At 35.4% G+C, this 16,124-nt stretch overlaps 2 protein-coding genes across 4 annotated transcripts; both read right to left on the bottom strand.

Moving 5' to 3' along the window:
- Positions 1–7,430: 7,430 nt before the first annotated feature.
- On the bottom strand, positions 7,431–9,298 carry LOC130937692 (late embryogenesis abundant protein D-29-like). Its single transcript, XM_057867098.1, has 2 exons — positions 8,342–9,298; positions 7,431–8,111 (listed from the first exon to the last, which is right to left on the bottom strand). Exons 1-2 carry the CDS (start codon positions 8,892–8,894, stop codon positions 7,765–7,767), a joined length of 900 nt encoding a protein of 299 aa, XP_057723081.1. The 5' UTR covers positions 8,895–9,298; the 3' UTR covers positions 7,431–7,764.
- An 875-nt stretch (positions 9,299–10,173) lies between these two features.
- On the bottom strand, positions 10,174–14,144 carry LOC130940287 (uncharacterized). Of its 3 annotated transcripts, none has more exons than XM_057868393.1 (4): positions 13,965–14,144; positions 13,172–13,521; positions 11,007–12,904; positions 10,174–10,535 (listed from the first exon to the last, which is right to left on the bottom strand). In XM_057868393.1, the coding sequence occupies exons 2-3, from the start codon at positions 13,516–13,518 to the stop codon at positions 11,011–11,013; spliced, it is 2,241 nt and encodes a 746-aa protein (XP_057724376.1). In that variant the 5' UTR covers positions 13,519–13,521; positions 13,965–14,144; the 3' UTR covers positions 10,174–10,535; positions 11,007–11,010. The 3 variants fall into 3 exon arrangements, with proteins under 3 accessions (XP_057724376.1, XP_057724381.1, XP_057724388.1); XM_057868398.1 differs by having other exon boundaries at positions 13,992–14,144; XM_057868405.1 differs by lacking the exon at positions 13,965–14,144 and having other exon boundaries at positions 13,176–13,265.
- Positions 14,145–16,124: the final 1,980 nt, after the last annotated feature.

Raw genomic sequence — 16,124 nt, 5'->3', positions numbered from 1 at the left:
CCAAGAGTATTCCTCTCTGGGCTCTTACTGTCCTCAGAGGGATTTTGGACAGTGGTTTGGTTATCCTCTGCCAATTGTTCCTTTCTTGGCTTTTTGCTACTTTGAGCAGTGTTATTCAATGTCTTCCCACTCCTCAGTTGAACTGCTTGGCATTCTTCTGTTATCTGTTTAGATAACTGCTATTTCGTCTGATTCAACTGCGATTCTATGTTCTTGTTAGCAATTTTAGTCTCTTGGAGCATCTCTTTAAATTCTGCTAACTGTTTTGTCATCAGGTGTAATTGCTGATTAAGCTCAACAATTTGTTCTTGAGGATTAGGATCAGTGGCTACTGCCATAACTTCTTCTTTTGTAGAGGACTCACTGCTAGAGTACAAATGTTGATTTCTAGCAACAGTATCTATAAGCTCTTGAGCCTCTTCAATCGTCTTCCTCATATGTATAGATCCACCAGCTGAGTGGTCTAGAGACATCTGAGCTTTTTCTGTAAGCCCATAGTAGAAGATGTCTAACTGTACCCACTCTGAGAACATTTTAGAGGGGCATTTTCTTAGCATACCTCTATACCTCTCCCAGGCATTATAAAGGGATTCATTATCCTCTTATTTAAAGCCTTGGATGTCCAGCCTTAGCTGTGTCATCCTTTTTGGAGGGTAAAATTGATTCAGAAATTTGTCTGATAACTGTCTCCATGTCTTTATGCTTGTTGTAGGTTGGTTATTCAACCACATCTTAGCTTGATCTTTTACAGCAAATGAAAACAGTAATAGTCTGTAGACATTCTGATCCACCTCTTTATCATGTACTGTGTCAGCAATTTGTAAGAATTGTGCCAGAAACTCAGTAGGTTCTTCCTGTGGAAGACCGGAATACTGACAATTTTGCTGCACCATGATAATGAGTTGAGGATTTAGCTCAAAGCTGCTTGCTTTAATGGGAGGTATACAGATGCTACTCCTATATGCAGCTGTAATGGGGTTAGCATATGACCCCAGAGTCCTTCTGGTCTGCTCAATTCCACTTAAGTCCATGATGGAGAAAGGGAATATGATATGGATTCACAAGTAAAGTAGAAAAAAAAATTATTTTTTGATTAAAGGTGACCGAAAAATTTAAAATAAAATAAAATAAAATTTCAAAAACTAAAAAAAATAAGATAAAAACAAATTGAAAACTAAATCAATTAGTTAATTAAAAAAGATTTTGGAATTAGCAATTGAAAAGATATGATTGAAAATTATTTTGAAAAAGATTTAATTTTTGAAATAAGGAAAGAGAAAAACAACAAAATGACACCAAACTTAAAATTTTTAGAAAATCAGACACAAATTTTCGAAAACTTAAAGGAAAACACAAAGAAGACACCAAACTTAGAATTTTTAAGGATCAAGAAAGGACTAAGGACTTGCAAATTCGAAAAATAAAAGAAAACAAAAGCATGCAATTGACACCAAACTTAAAATATGAAACTAAACTCAACTAAAAGACTCTAAACCAACAAAAATAAAACAGTCATAATCTAAGCAACAAGATAAACCGTCAGTTGTCCAAACTCGAACAATCCCCGGCAACGGCGCCAAAAACTTGGTGCACGAAATTGCAATCACACTTTTGCAATTCCGCACAACTAACCAGCAAGTGCACTGGGTCGTCCAAGTAATACCTTACGTGAGTAAGGGTCGATCCCACGGAGATTGTCGGCTTGAAGCAAGCTATGGTTATCTTGTAACTCTTAGTCAGGATATCAATAATTCTCAGGTTTAATTGTGAAAAGTAAAAGAACATGAAATAAATACTTGTTTTGCAGTAATGGAGAACATGCTGAGGTTTTGGAGATGCTCTATCTTCTGAATCTCTGCTTTCCTACTGTCTTTTTCTTCAAGCACGCAAGACTCTTTCCATGGCAAGCTGTATGTAGGGTTTCACTGTTGTCAATGGCTACCTCCCATCCTCTCAGTGAAAATGTTCAACGTGCTCTGTCACAGCACGGCTATTCATCTGTCGGTTCTCAATCAGGTCGGAATAGAATCCAGTGATTCTTTTGCGTCTGTCACTAACGCCCAGCCTTCAGGAGTTTGAAGCTCGTCACAGTCATTCAATCCTTGAATCCTACTCAGAATACCACAGACAAGGTTTAGACCTTCCGGATTCTCTTGAATGCCGCCATCAATTCTAGCTTATACCACGAAGATTCTGATTAAGGAATCCAAGAGATATCTACTCAATCTAAGGTAGAACGGAGGTGGTTGTCAGGCACACGTTCATAGGTGAGAATGATGATGAGTGTCACGGATCATCACATTCATCAAGTTTAGGAACAAGTGATATCTTAGAATAGAAGCAAGCATGATTGAATGAAAAACAGTAGTAATTGCATTAATCCATCAAGACACAGCAGAGCTCCTCACCCCCAACCATGGGGTTTAGAGACTCATGCCGTAGAGGATACAATAAGAAACGTGTAAAGTATCATGAGGTCAAGATACAATGTCAAAAGATCCTATTAATAGTGAACTATTAACCTAGGGTATACAGAAATGAGTAAATGACGTAAAAATCCACTTCCGGGGTCCACTTGGTGTGTGCTTGGGCTGAGCATTGAAGCTTTCATGTGTAGAGACTTTTTCTGGAGTTAAACGTCAGCTTTTATGCCAGTTTGGGCGTTTAACTCCAATTTTTGTGCCAGTTCCAGCGTTAAACGCCGGGAATTCTGAAGCTGATTTGCAACACCGGTTTGGGCCATCAAATCTCAGGCAAAGTATGAACTATTATACATTGATGGAAAGCTCAGGATGTCTACTTTCCAACGCAATTGAGAGCGCGCCAATTGGGCTTCTGTAGCTCCAGAAAATTCACTTCGAGTGCAGGGAGGTCAGAATCCAACAGCATCTGCAGTCTTTTTCAGCCTCTAAATCAGATTTTTGTTTAGGTCCCTCAATTTCTGCCAGAAAATACCTGAAATTACAGAAAAACACACAAACTCATAGTAAAGCCCAGAAAAGTGAATTTTAACTAAAAACTAATAAAAATGTAATAAAAACTAACTAAAATATACTCAAAACATACTAAAAACAATGCCAAAAAGCGTATAAATTATCCGCTCATCAGTCGGTAACCTTAAGATCTTTTCCTCCATCACTTTTTGTCGTCGTACCTCCTTTCGCAATTCCCGTTCTGTTTCTCATTGTCGTTCAGCTTCCAGTTTGAATTGTTCTAGTCTCCCATGGTGGTCGTGAACTAACCCCAATATTTCTGTTGGATGGGTGGTTCTTCGTCCTTGGGTGGGTGAACCTCTGAATGGATCTGCCGTGGTTGAAGGTTTTCCGATATTCTTTTCTCGTGGGGGGCATTCATTCTTTCTCAAAGTGGAGGTAATGCCGACGTCAAATCGTCATGGTGGTACTCTGGTTCCGACTCAGACGTCGTGTGACTATCTTCGTATTGATTGTCCGCCATACTCCGATGTAGACTTCTATGTCCCTGACAACGGTGCCAATGTTCCAAAAATTACCTGAAATTGGGTTGCTTTTTAGGCCTAAACGTGAGGTCCAAGTTCCTGTAGGGGGAGTGTTCAACTTGGAACCGAGGTGCCACCGTCCAAGTTCCTCGTGTGGAGGTGAGGGTGGTACTTGCAAGAGACTCCGATGCTTAAGTTAGCAAGGATTTTGAGCAGATTTTTAGTAGATTGGAACTTGAATATACTTGAAAGGTGTCAGTATATTTATAGTAGAGTAAACAACTACTTTTTTTAGTAGTTCCACATTTTTTGGTGGATAACCACTCCCTTTATCTTAGAAGTTTGTTAGGATCTTCCCTCTAAATAGGATAGAAATAATAGGAAAGATTTAGGGAAGGTAGTTACTTATTTAGATAAATAAGGTTGAACCTTCTAATCACATCCGATCTCTTAAGAGGTCGGATGAGTGAAAGAGACCATCCTTGATGGACCTTTATTCTTAATGGACTGGCTTTATTTTAGGCAAGAGTATGAACAATATCCATTTAAGATAAATTTTGTTCGACAAAAATAACCAATCCTTAAATTTTTATTGATAATTTCATAAATATTCATTTCCTTTCTTCTTCTTTCTTTGTTTTCGTTTCATAATCACTACTAGGGGTGTAAGTTACCGAATCGGACCAAAAAATATCGCAAAACCGAACTGAAAATTACAACAACCAAATAAAAAACCAAAAAAAAATTGGTTTTTTTGTTTTTTTTTTAACTGAACCAAACCGAACTGAGGCAGATGTTCTATAGTAGTTCTTTTTACTGGTTTACCCTTTACTTTAACCTATGTATAAATACCTAAATCTGAATACCCTCACTCTCGAAGCCCTTTCACTCGCGCGACCTCACTCCTCACACAGACACCCACTCACCCACAGGCCACAGCTCCCTGCCTCCCTTCCATCTTCCATTCTTCCTCCTCCATGCGGCCATGACTGAGAGAATGAGATTTTGAGAGAGCTAGAGAGCCAGGGAGCGTCATCCACCATCAAGGAAACTCTCCACCGTCGCTCGAAGCCGTCGCAAGTCATCCATTCATCTCCGTCGCACACTCGCAGGCGTAGCAAAGAGCAGCTCCGTCGTGTAACTAGAAGTCCAGAAGCATCATCCAATTCTCACCCTCCACCGTTGCTCGAAGCCATCGTCCAGTGATAAACCGTGGCAACAAACCCTAAGCGGGGCAGCACTCCAGTCGTCGAGCCCTCTCCTGCAAAAATCAACTGAACAATGTCTTCTTCGAAGATTAAAATTTGTCCTTGGTTATCATTTTTTTAAAGTAATTAATGTATATATTGTCAATAAACTCACCATGTCTAAGTAATCTCAAAATTCTAGTCTGCAATATTTTTTCAACACTATATATAACTTTAGTGAGATTTTTAGTAATATTTATACTTGATTTAACTTGAATAATTGTTTTTAGTGATTTTTCAGTTTTCCATAAGTCTTTTATTGTTCGGTATATATAATCATGTAAGTGTAACTGTTTGAATCCAAAATATACATTTAAAGGTCTTGAATTGCTACTTGCTAATCTTGTTGGATGAGTTTTGAATATTATGTAATTAATTTTGGTATCTTTTTGAATATATGTGTAGTTGTCTTTTATTGTTTATAATCATTTAAATTCTGTTGATTGGCTTTAAAAATAAATTACTTATGGTTCTATTTATGAGCTGCTTATGAGTTGCTTTAATTTTGTTTATGAACTGTTTAAAAATGAATTATAAACCTAAATTTAGTAATGTGATTTTTAGCACCTGTTTCTCTGTTTTCTGGGCATCCGACATCATTGGTTATTAATCTATCATTAAGTATTCTCTTAAGAAGCTTTCTAATTTAGTAATGATTGGTGGGAGATATAGTACTCGTATTTTTTTGAATTATAGCTCCTGTTCTTTTCATCATTATGACTAATTAGTTCTTTCATTACCACCTTCCTTTCATCATTATATGGGTTTGAAGATTCTTACTTTTTTTATCTTACTATTTGTCATGGTTAATAAGTATTTGCTTCTAATTAACATTTTAGGTAAAGGGTAATGATACAATGTATTAACCTTTTTTTAATTATTAAATATTAGAAAAAAGTAATTATTATTTCATTGCATTTTGGTTGTTGAATGTGGGAGATGTCAGATGTTGCTATAAATGTATAAAGGGCCAAAACTTTGTTACAAGAGCATAACAATGTTGGAATAGAAAGTTAGAAAAAAGGTTGTGTAATATAAATATGAGCTGCTTACTCTTTTTGTGCATAGATTGATAGATAGATAAATATATTGTAGATGAATAATGAGAAGAATTAATTAATAACTATGAAGCTGAAGGATTTGAATACCTTGTTCTGTCTAAGTATTTTCGTAATTTAATTTTTGGTATTTTTTTTTAAGTTATGGATTTCGGATATTTTAGTTAGCCACAAATTTATCTTTTATACTTCAACCACTGTATTATAATTAATAATTTTGTATTCTGTACATAATTTTTTCTCACATATACACTATTTTAAATTGGCTGCATATATATGTTTTACAATTTGTTGTTGTAGTTTAATTTGGCTGCATATAATTAATATGTTTCACAATTTATTGTTGTGGTTTAAATGTTGGTAACAATATTTTTTCACAAGTTTAAATACTAAATTTGTTGCTGAAAACAATACTTTTAGTGTTGTTGATGAGTTAAAATGCTAATTTATAATCTATATTATGTTTATAATTTATATTGATTTTTTTTGTTTTATTTTTGTAAAAATTACACCAACTAGAGAAGATGATGATGAATCTGATGTGGATTCAGATTAAACATGATGGGTGTTTGGTTTTTATTTGTTTAAAGTGTGTTTATTTTTGTTATTTTGCTAGATATTTTTAATTGTCTTTGTTTTATATTTAATTAAGTTGAATTTATATTGAATTTAGATGTGATATATTTTGTTATTCTAATTTATTAAAAATTTTAAACTTCATTTTATAATAATTTAAATTATGATTATTAAGTGAAAAAAAAAACTAAAAAAAATCGACTAAACCAAACTATTGTTGGTTCGATTCGGTTCGGTTGTTCAAACAACAACCAACCAAATAGTTAGTATCATTATAAAACCGATCAGATCAATTCGATTAATTTTCAGTCTAAAATCGAACCAAACCAAACCAATTACACCCCTAAATTTACCACCACCATTACCTTCTCCACTCCAAAATCTATTATCCTACGTGTCACTATAAAAAATTGAACATCCAAAATCAAATCAAGAGCATAATCATAGTAAAATATTTGACTACTCAATCCATAAAGATTGAAGTCATCCTGGATGAAATCATCATCCACCTCAGAGAAGAATTCATTCCGTCTCAAATTACAGAACCACGAGATCATCTCCATCAGAACCACTAACATCAGACTCCTCGCTATCAGTCTCAGATTCCGATTTGGTATTTGATACCTCCTCGCTCTCGTTCTCTTTCTTTGTACATAACTCTCTCTCTATCACTCTCTTTTTCTGATTTGGTTTTACACTTTTATTCGATTTTTCTCCCTGAATCATGCAAAAGCGATTACTAGTTCTTTTTCTTAATGATTACCGCAAAAAACTCCTCCTCATTCACCACAAACCGAATCAGATCCGCGCGCTCAGGAAAAGAACTAAGAAACCAAAGGATGTGGATTCTCGTTGCGCTCTCAAACACCTTGATGCTCATCAAAAAGAAAAAAGATGATTGCAAAAAAAGGGAGAAATTATGATTTATTAAATCGGCGTGAGGAGGTGGATGCGACGAAATGATGTAGTTATGGAATGAAAAACAAGAAGAGAAGGATGTTTACAGAATTATCAATAAAAATTTAACGATTTTGTCAGAGATAAAACTTTAATTATGAAAAATAATTAGTTTTATCATGGCTTAAAAAAATGTATCAAATAATAGGCTCTAATAGAATGACCGAACATTACTTCACATGTAGGCCCTAATGGAACAGTGTGAATTCATTCAAAGAAATGCTACATTTTCAACAGTGTTATTTTTTAACTTCGCGGAAAACAAACAGAATATTTCAATTTCATCCGATATGTGTAGTTGCCAACCAGTCAAACCCTAAAACACCGTAGACTAACCACACACATTAAGACACAAGACGACAACAAAACATCCCCATATATACACAAGATGAAAAAGGAAAATGACATTACCATGGCACTAATGTAATAAACAGTACACAGTTTCTATACGTAGTATGTTGACGGAGACTTAAAGTTCAGAATCTCTGCGTTGACCAGCACCAAGTTTATCTTTGGCGGCATCGTAACCTTCCTTAGCCTTCTCTTTAACCCACTCCATTTGCTCATTGGTTTCTCTCTCGCTCTCTTCAGCTTCCTTCTTTGCCTTCTGATTGGCTTCTTCAACTCTCTCCGCGGCTCTATCCTTTGCGTCGTCAATGGATTCTGAGGCCTTGTCCTTGCCGGAGCCAGCGGTACTGGTTGCCACGTTCTTGATATATTGTGCTTTCTCCTTCGCCGCATTTGCCAAGTCACTTGCTTTCTCCGCCGCCATGTCCTTCATTTCTCTCGCCTTCTCTGCACTGTATTCGCCAGCCCCTGTTTATTACACAAAACTCATCACTACAAGTATTCATGCATTTCATCATTCTCATGCACAAAAATTGTCTAATGCCACAATTGAAAAGCGGAACAGAATATTTAACATTTTTTTCGAAATCAATTTGTAAAATAGTCATCTTTCAATAGACTAAATTCGAGTCCCGAACAACTAATCACTACAAGTGTTCATCCAGTAAAAGATTTAGGATTTAGGATTAAGTACGAACCAGAGGCATAGTCTTGGACCTTTTCTTTGGTTTTCTGAGCAGCGTCACTGGCATATTCCTTAGACTTCTGAGCAGCATCACCGCCGTATTCCTTGGCCTTCTGCGCAGCGCTACCGGCATATTCCTTGGTCTTTTCGGCAGCATCACCGCCATAATCTTTTGCTTTCTCAGCAGCACTACCTGCATAATCCTTGGTCTTGTGTGCCGCATCATCACCATACTCTTTCGCCCTCTCCGCGGCGCTGCCAGTATAGTCCTTGGTCTTCTGCGCCGCATCACCTGCGTATTCTTTTGTTCTCTGAGCAGTTTCACCGGCATATTCGTCGGGGTGCTTGAAGCCAAGAGTTTCGGTTATTTTATCTTTGGCCCAACCAGTCCATGACTCGGTGGCTTCTTTCCCTTCCTTGGCCGTCTCTGCTGCCTTGTTTTCAGTCTCCGTCGTCTTGGCTTTGGCCTTCTGATAGTCAACCCCTTCCTCTTTGGTCGTGCATTCAATGCCACAAACCAACACGACAGCCACCATCACCATCACCATCACCACCCTTGAAGCCATCACTATTGATACTTTGCAACAATGAGATAGTAAGAATGGAACAACAAATAATCAGAATCTGAATGTTCGTAAGTTGCAGAGTTGTGGTTCCGAAGGGGAAGTTTTGGGAGGGGGTTATAAAGGAGTGAGTTGATGAACACGGTAGGTTAAGTTCATGCAACGTGGCTTAGTTACCATGTTGTTGAGTTACACGTGTCAGTTAGGGAGAGCAAGGTGTCAAATATGAAATCATGGTTTTTGGTTTCAAAGTCTTTCTTAACTTGGTTCGTGTCAATGGATGGATGGAACAGATATGCACCCAAACCTAGGTGAAAAATTAAAAAGGGTGGCAAATTAGGAAGTCTGGTTTCTTTTTCTTTTCCTCTATCTCTTTCAGGCTGGTCTGGTATGTTCTCGATTTGTTTAGTTTCTTCCATGTATGTATTTATAGGCACCGCCACTGCTCTATCTGCAAGCATAAACTATATACGTCATACTTTCTGTCTTTCTGAGATCTAAGATTTTCGAGAAAACCAAAACTTAGTTTTAGTCACTCTATATGCATTTTTTAAAATTCATATGTATTATTTTATATATTTTTAACATATATTTTATATAGATATATAAATGATTGATTTAATAATTAATTTTTAATATATAGTCACGAAAATTTAAGGAATTCAGTATCCTTAACCATTCCACTTTTATTATTGTTTACAGCTACAGCTAATGGAAACTTGTGAATAACCTTTGAATATTCAATTTTAATACTTTGTAAATAACCTTAGAATAATTTTAATAGGGTAATTTTGGGTTTGAGTTTTGACTTTTACGTAACTAAACTGATTTAAAATTAAAATTTATATTAAATATAATTTTTAAAATGATATTAGTATTAATAAAAAAATATCTTATTATTTAAAAAAATAATAATAAAATAGTATCATTTGCATATCTATTAAATTAATTAAATAAATATTATAATTTTATTATGTAACGTTAAATTAAAATAAAATCAAATATTGGAATAACGAATTTTACATTAAATTTTAAATTAATTTTTATGATATAAAATCCACACATGCTTATAAGAAAATCAAATATAAAATAGTTTAATACCTTAAGTTAAAAAGTAAAAACAGATTAGTGATAACACAACACTGGTCAAGAGACACAACACTCATCAAGAGCCATCCCCAGTACTCAGTTTTGTTTCTTTATATAACCACTTAAGGAATGGGAATTGAAAATAATTACTTGATCTTGATACATATTACATAATATATGGTTAACCTATGCATTTAGTGAAATGGAGATTCTATTGAGTCAATAAATTTATATTAAGTACTGAATATGAACAAGGGAATACCTATACTGCCAAGTGCCAAGTGATAATTTAGCGTCTACCTTATATAACAAAATGGACTAATCTGTTCTCTTCTATTTCTAGTCTGCTAGATAACATTTGAGAAATAGCAGAAAAACTACTAACTAATATCCTCGTTATATTACAAGAATCACTGGATAACCAACAAAAAAGAATTTTGGTGACAAAGAATCCGACCAAATCCGGAACAGCCACAAAATGTGTTTCTACCTCGGCCAATTCTCTACCGTGGTTCTAAACAATTCGGATGTGTAGTTTACTTCAATGATGATTACCTGTGCCAATGCCATAGAAAATGCTTACAGCATTGCGAGTTCCAATTTTAACAATTATCCATACAGTTTGCGAAAAAAAAGGAAATTATATAACCGTCAATGCATAACACAACAAAGGGTTAGTTCATAACTCTATCGACCTCAATATTCATAAAGTAGACAAAACATGCTAGGATCAGATCATTCATGGCATGCATATGAATGCCTATCAAAGATCAGCAGTCAAGAGCAAGGCAAAATCATCAGAAGGGACTATACCATAAGCATGTTGTAAAAGCGCATAGAAAGCAAGGTTGAAACTCATAATTGATGCCTAGCTTACATGACACAGCAAAAAGATCATTAATCTTAAAATCGAACTCTCCTGATTCTTCTTTTTTACTTGTTAATATTCATTCATTTACTTAAAAACATATATACATGCACAGACATGCGTCATGAATGCAGGGAGAGAGAGGGAGGACTGCTCACCATGCTATACATTTTTGCATGTCTTCCTATTGTGCCCAAGTCCTTTGCACTTGCCGCACTGAAGCTGACGTTTGATTACGTCTATCGTTTCAACTTGCTTCATTTTTGGCCGGCCCGGGGGCCGCTTAGTTGGTGGAGGGGTCACTGTAACTATCATGGTCGATTCACCGTCGACTGGTTTTTCAAAATCATCTGGCAGGGGATGAATCGATTCTGTGTACGTTTGCCGATAATTCTCAACAGTAAAGTATCTAGAACAATAATCATATGGGCTCCTATCAGAACATTCACAGACAGCAATTGCATGACAGCAAGGCAGTCCACTGAGTTGCCATCCCTTGCAGCTACAATCTAAACGATCCATATCAACAGTATCAACGGATTCTCCGCGGACCTCATATGTGCTACCTTGTAAGAGCAACACTTGAAGTGAACGAGCAACTGATGTTTCTTTTTGAAGCATTTCCTCCTTGGATGGTGTCAATTTGGTCATCCATTGGTTAGATTCCTCCCTTCGTGCACAAATTGCTTCCATCATTTTACCACGTAATACATCAATCATTTGGGTAATTGGCAACTCGTGTGCCTCGGAAACCCAACTGTAGAATTGTTGTCCAACATTTGATGTCATATGATTATACCTTATTCCACTAAAGTATGCATTGGCCCAGTGCTCTGGCTGACTTTGTACAACCCATTCATAGGCTTCAGGAGAAATACCTTTTATGTTCTCAACACAACGATCAAAGGTCTCCGATTTGGGTGCATAAGCAGCAGAATAGAAATCATTAATCAAGAATCGTCTGGCCTCATGAGAGAATTGTCCCTTCAAATCCTTGTTCAGTTTGTCAGCAAGGTGGCGTAAACAATATCCATGGTGGCCTTTGTCAAATACCTCAGCTATTGAATTTTTTAGACCATTCTCAAAATGTGCAACAAATGTAATCTCCTCAGATGGTGATATTGCTGACTTCAGCTCTTGCAGAAACCAATGCCAGTTATCCTCTGTCTCAGCATCTACAACGGCAAATGCTACGGGAAAAATGGCATCGTTCCCATCCACAGCTGTTGCAGCCAATAATTCCCCTTGGTACTTCGAATTTAAAGGAGTTTGGTCAAGGAAAAGAAGAGGGCGACAGCCTTGCTGGAAACCAGATATTGAGGCATGAAATGATACAAACAGACGATGGAAACTTGAGTCCTCTTTAGTCGTAAATGCAGCGAAGCTCCCTGGATTGCTCTCTTTTATCTTCTCGCAGAATAATGGTAACTGGGTATATGCCTCTTTATAGGAGCCTTGGAGTTGCTCTCTAGCAATCTCTTTCGCCCGCCATGCTTGAGAATAATTTAACTGAATCCCATATTCCCGCTTTATGTCATCTGCTATATCCTTTGGCTTGTAATTGGGTGACGCTTTCAACTTCTCTTTGATGATACTTCCTACCCAACCCCTAGTTGCCCGATACCCAGCTTTAACAGCAGATCCTTCACAAGTATGATTTGAGTTCATTTTCTTAATGCAAATCAATTGCGTGGTTGACAATTTTGATGCATATATCCTCCATGGACAGCCTTGGGATTTACATTTGACAGTGACACGATGACTGTCATTCTTTTTATATTTGTAAGCAAACCCATGAGCAATAGAGTATTTATGCAATGCGTCACGGAACTCGCTGAAACTATTAAACCTCTGGTCCACTCCAGTGATGGTATTTTCCCATTGTAGTGCAGCTTTATGATGCCTCTCTTCAATGGCCCCAGAAGGAAGAGAACATGAAATGGCTTCAATAGCTACATCCACCTCAAGGTTATCCATGCGTTGTGTGACATCGGCAGGGGCTTCGACAAGGGCAACACAAGGGACGATAGCTTCTGACGCCGTTGTCCTGCTTGACCTGCAATGATAAGTACACTCTAAAATCTTCAAAACAATACACAAATTAAGTCATGACACTAATATATGCTATGGCTATTCATTTTTTGGCCTCAATCAGATCTTTAAATTGAGACAACAAGAAACTCTACTGATACATAACAACAATACACCAACTATGATTTATCCAATTATGGGCCAATCAAATTACCATATCCCACTTAGTGTCTAGGGAATTATATGCCAATGTACAAACGGAACAATAAACAACAAGAACTAGTTTAACTACCTACTAGCAGGCATGTTGGACGTATTTCGAGCCGCTCCTTCTTCCGAAATAACGAACACGTCAACGGTTGTAGCTTCCCCAGCAAAACTGACCATGCGCTGCAAATCCTTGTCCTTTGATACTGTGATTAGTGTCCTATTGTTGCCAGGTAGGAAGTACTTGATAATCATGGTGTTTGCATTGCAGTTGAACATTTCCGCTATCTCTGACTTGAAATCAGCTAACTTTGTCTGGTGATCAATGTCTATTGCATAAGCATCCCCACCATTGTATGACAACGATCCATCTTTGTCTGCCACAAACTCACCACCTGATTGAACTATAGTTATCACCCTCTTCGTAGCCATGGCCTATCAAACAGCAAATAATATATCGACTCATTAAACCTGACACAAGTGAGGAATATGTAGCTCCAAGAGCACAGATTTTAAGACAGGTAAACAGTGAAATGGTTTGCATGTAGCTCTTCAACTCTAAATTTCAAATCACGAACAGGTAAAATTTTGTTATCAGTATCAATAAATAATATGTGTATAAATTAAATAATATCCAGAATGGAAGGTCAACATACAGCACAACACATGATGGAATTTTGTTACAAAGGCTCAATCTTTAACAAAAAACATAGATACCCATATGAAAATATTACAAAAGGGGGAAAAAAAGCTTCAGCGATGGAACAAGAGAAAACGAATTAGTATCATCCCCAAAGGGGGATAACAAAACAGTGATAGAAAACAATGTAATTGAATTGAAGTAGGAATGGGATGAAGAAGTAGAAGAAGAATAGAACCCTAATGAAGGCAGAATGAGAAGGCACCCTGGGAAGCTGCAATCGTTGTTGGTGTTTGCGGAGAAACCTTGAAGTTGGAGGCTTTGGTTGTGGGCGTGGCCGAACCAATTCGGAGAAAAAGAGAAAGACAGAGAAAGGGAGGCGCTTCCTCTGTTTCACGCCCAAATCCGTAACAGTATCAGTGTGTGCGCATCAGAGATTCATGCGACGTCGTATTTGCGATTTTGCAAAATGGTACTTTTCAGTTTTCAATATCAGCCGTTGATTTCAACATGTTACCCCAAAGAGGCTCCACTAACTTATTTTGACGGCTACTGATTAGCATTCGAATCATTTTGTAGTTAGAAAATCGGTTTTATTTGGTAGATAATAATTTTTGTGAATGAATAATAGATTTTAAAATCGACTTAATAAAATAAAAAATATTTTATTTTAAATTATTTCTTAAATCTTAATATTAGAATAACTATTCGTATATTTATTTAATTGAACATTTAGCTATTGTTAACTGTGTATGAGAAAATTGAATAAAAAAAATCATTTAATTAAAAATTAATATAATTATTTATGTATCTATTAAATTATATATTTAATATATTTATTATTCACATTATTTAATATTTTCATTGTCTCTATATTTTTTTAAAGCTATCTCCATATTTTTTTTTCTCAACAGATAAATCAAATTTAATTTTTTGGGAAACTAATTATATCTTTTAATTACTAAATGTTTTGCTATTTCAGTGATACAAAGTTACAAACAGATATGGGTTTGATTCGGAACTTTGGATGGAATATGTTATCAGACTTCATTAATAAATTTTCCAGTGTCATTAGTCAAATAATAAAGTAGTGGACTAATATGAGTTTAGTAATGTGTAATTTAGTAATTTTGGTTGATATTGAATAGTAGTGAACTAATACTCCTCGTTAATAGGAGCTAGTACTGACAACACACAAAATACGAGGAGCCAATGTATTGAGTAAGGTAATGATAAAATTAGTATTGGGTCTATAATTTAATTAGAGAAAATTTTTTTGATATTTTATGTATCAAATATGCTCCTGCAGTAATAGTATTAAGAAAAAAGAATTTAAAAAATATTTTAAGTTAATTTATTGTCTTCTTGTTATTAAACGCAACAATGAGTTGCTTTTAAAAAATTATGAAACGTGTCCAACTGACGCCTCCTCATTTCCTGAAGTAAATGCGATAAATCATTACCCAATAACAGTTAAATGACAAAATTTTGGTAACAAAACAAAAAAGTTATAGAAAGAAAAAAAATTATGTTCATAAAAAAGAATCTCACCAGAAGTGGGATAAAGAAAGAAATAATGGGTAAAATAAATAAAGAGAATAAATATTTTCATTGTGGTGGAAAGGGTCATTAGTCGCGTACTTGTCGTATTCTGAGACATTTAGTTGATTTTTATCAGGCATCCTTGAAAAAGGATAACAAAAGAAAGGAGACGAATTTTGTTTCAAAGGATGTTGTTGAAAATTACACCACTCATTATGAAATATTTAATTTCTTTGAGAATCTGAAGAAAATATTGGTCATTTAATCAATGATAGAAAAGTTTAATATGTCTGCTTGTTAAGTACTCATGTAAATAAATAATGTAAGAAATTTTGTGTTAAGTTTTATTTTTAATGTATTTAAATTTCAAGTATAATGTATATAAATAATGTTTAATAAAATATTAATGTTTATGTTTAAGAATTTTGAAATCATTAAATGTGTCAAGTTTTAAAATAATAATAATAGTAATAATAATAAAACTTTTAATATATGACACTATTTTTATGTACAGTGTTTATTAGAAAAATAATTCCTAGAGAAAATGACAAATAGGTCCTTGATCTTTTGATCCGCAGACATTTAAGTTCTCAAGAATTTGAAAATACATTTAAGTCTCTGATCTTTTCAAAATCTAGACATATTGATCTTCATGTTCACTTGGATTTGTCAGACCCAACGGAAAAATCAAACGTGACTTTCGTTGTACTGACCTGGTTGATACAGATGCACAAGCGAAAAATTTTTTAAAATGGAACAAATTAGACCCAAAGATCGATATGTCCAGATTTTGAAGAGGTTAAGAACTTAAATATATTTTTAAATCCTCAAGAACTTAAATATCCACAGACCAAAA

The sequence above is a fragment of the Arachis stenosperma genome, chromosome 1, assembly GCF_014773155.1.
Source record: "Arachis stenosperma cultivar V10309 chromosome 1, arast.V10309.gnm1.PFL2, whole genome shotgun sequence".
Lineage (NCBI taxonomy): Eukaryota > Viridiplantae > Streptophyta > Magnoliopsida > Fabales > Fabaceae > Arachis > Arachis stenosperma.
Note: the sequence above shows the minus strand (reverse complement) of the source record. Positions and strands in the feature narration are given on the sequence as shown.

Bases quoted from the DNA above. Each gene is read 5' to 3' on its own strand.
- LOC130937692 (XM_057867098.1), bottom strand. From the start codon at position 8,894: ATGGCTTCAAGGGTGGTGATGGTGATGGTGATGGTGGCTGTCGTGTTG. The intron at 8,112-8,341 runs GTTCGTACTTAA...TGTAATAAACAG, and splicing joins GGTCCAAGACTATGCCTCTG to GGGCTGGCGAATACAGTGCA.
- LOC130940287 (XM_057868393.1), bottom strand. From the start codon at position 13,518: ATGGCTACGAAGAGGGTGATAACTATAGTTCAATCAGGTGGTGAGTTT. The intron at 12,905-13,171 runs GTAGTTAAACTA...TTATCATTGCAG, and splicing joins TCCAACATGCCTGCTAGTAG to GTCAAGCAGGACAACGGCGT.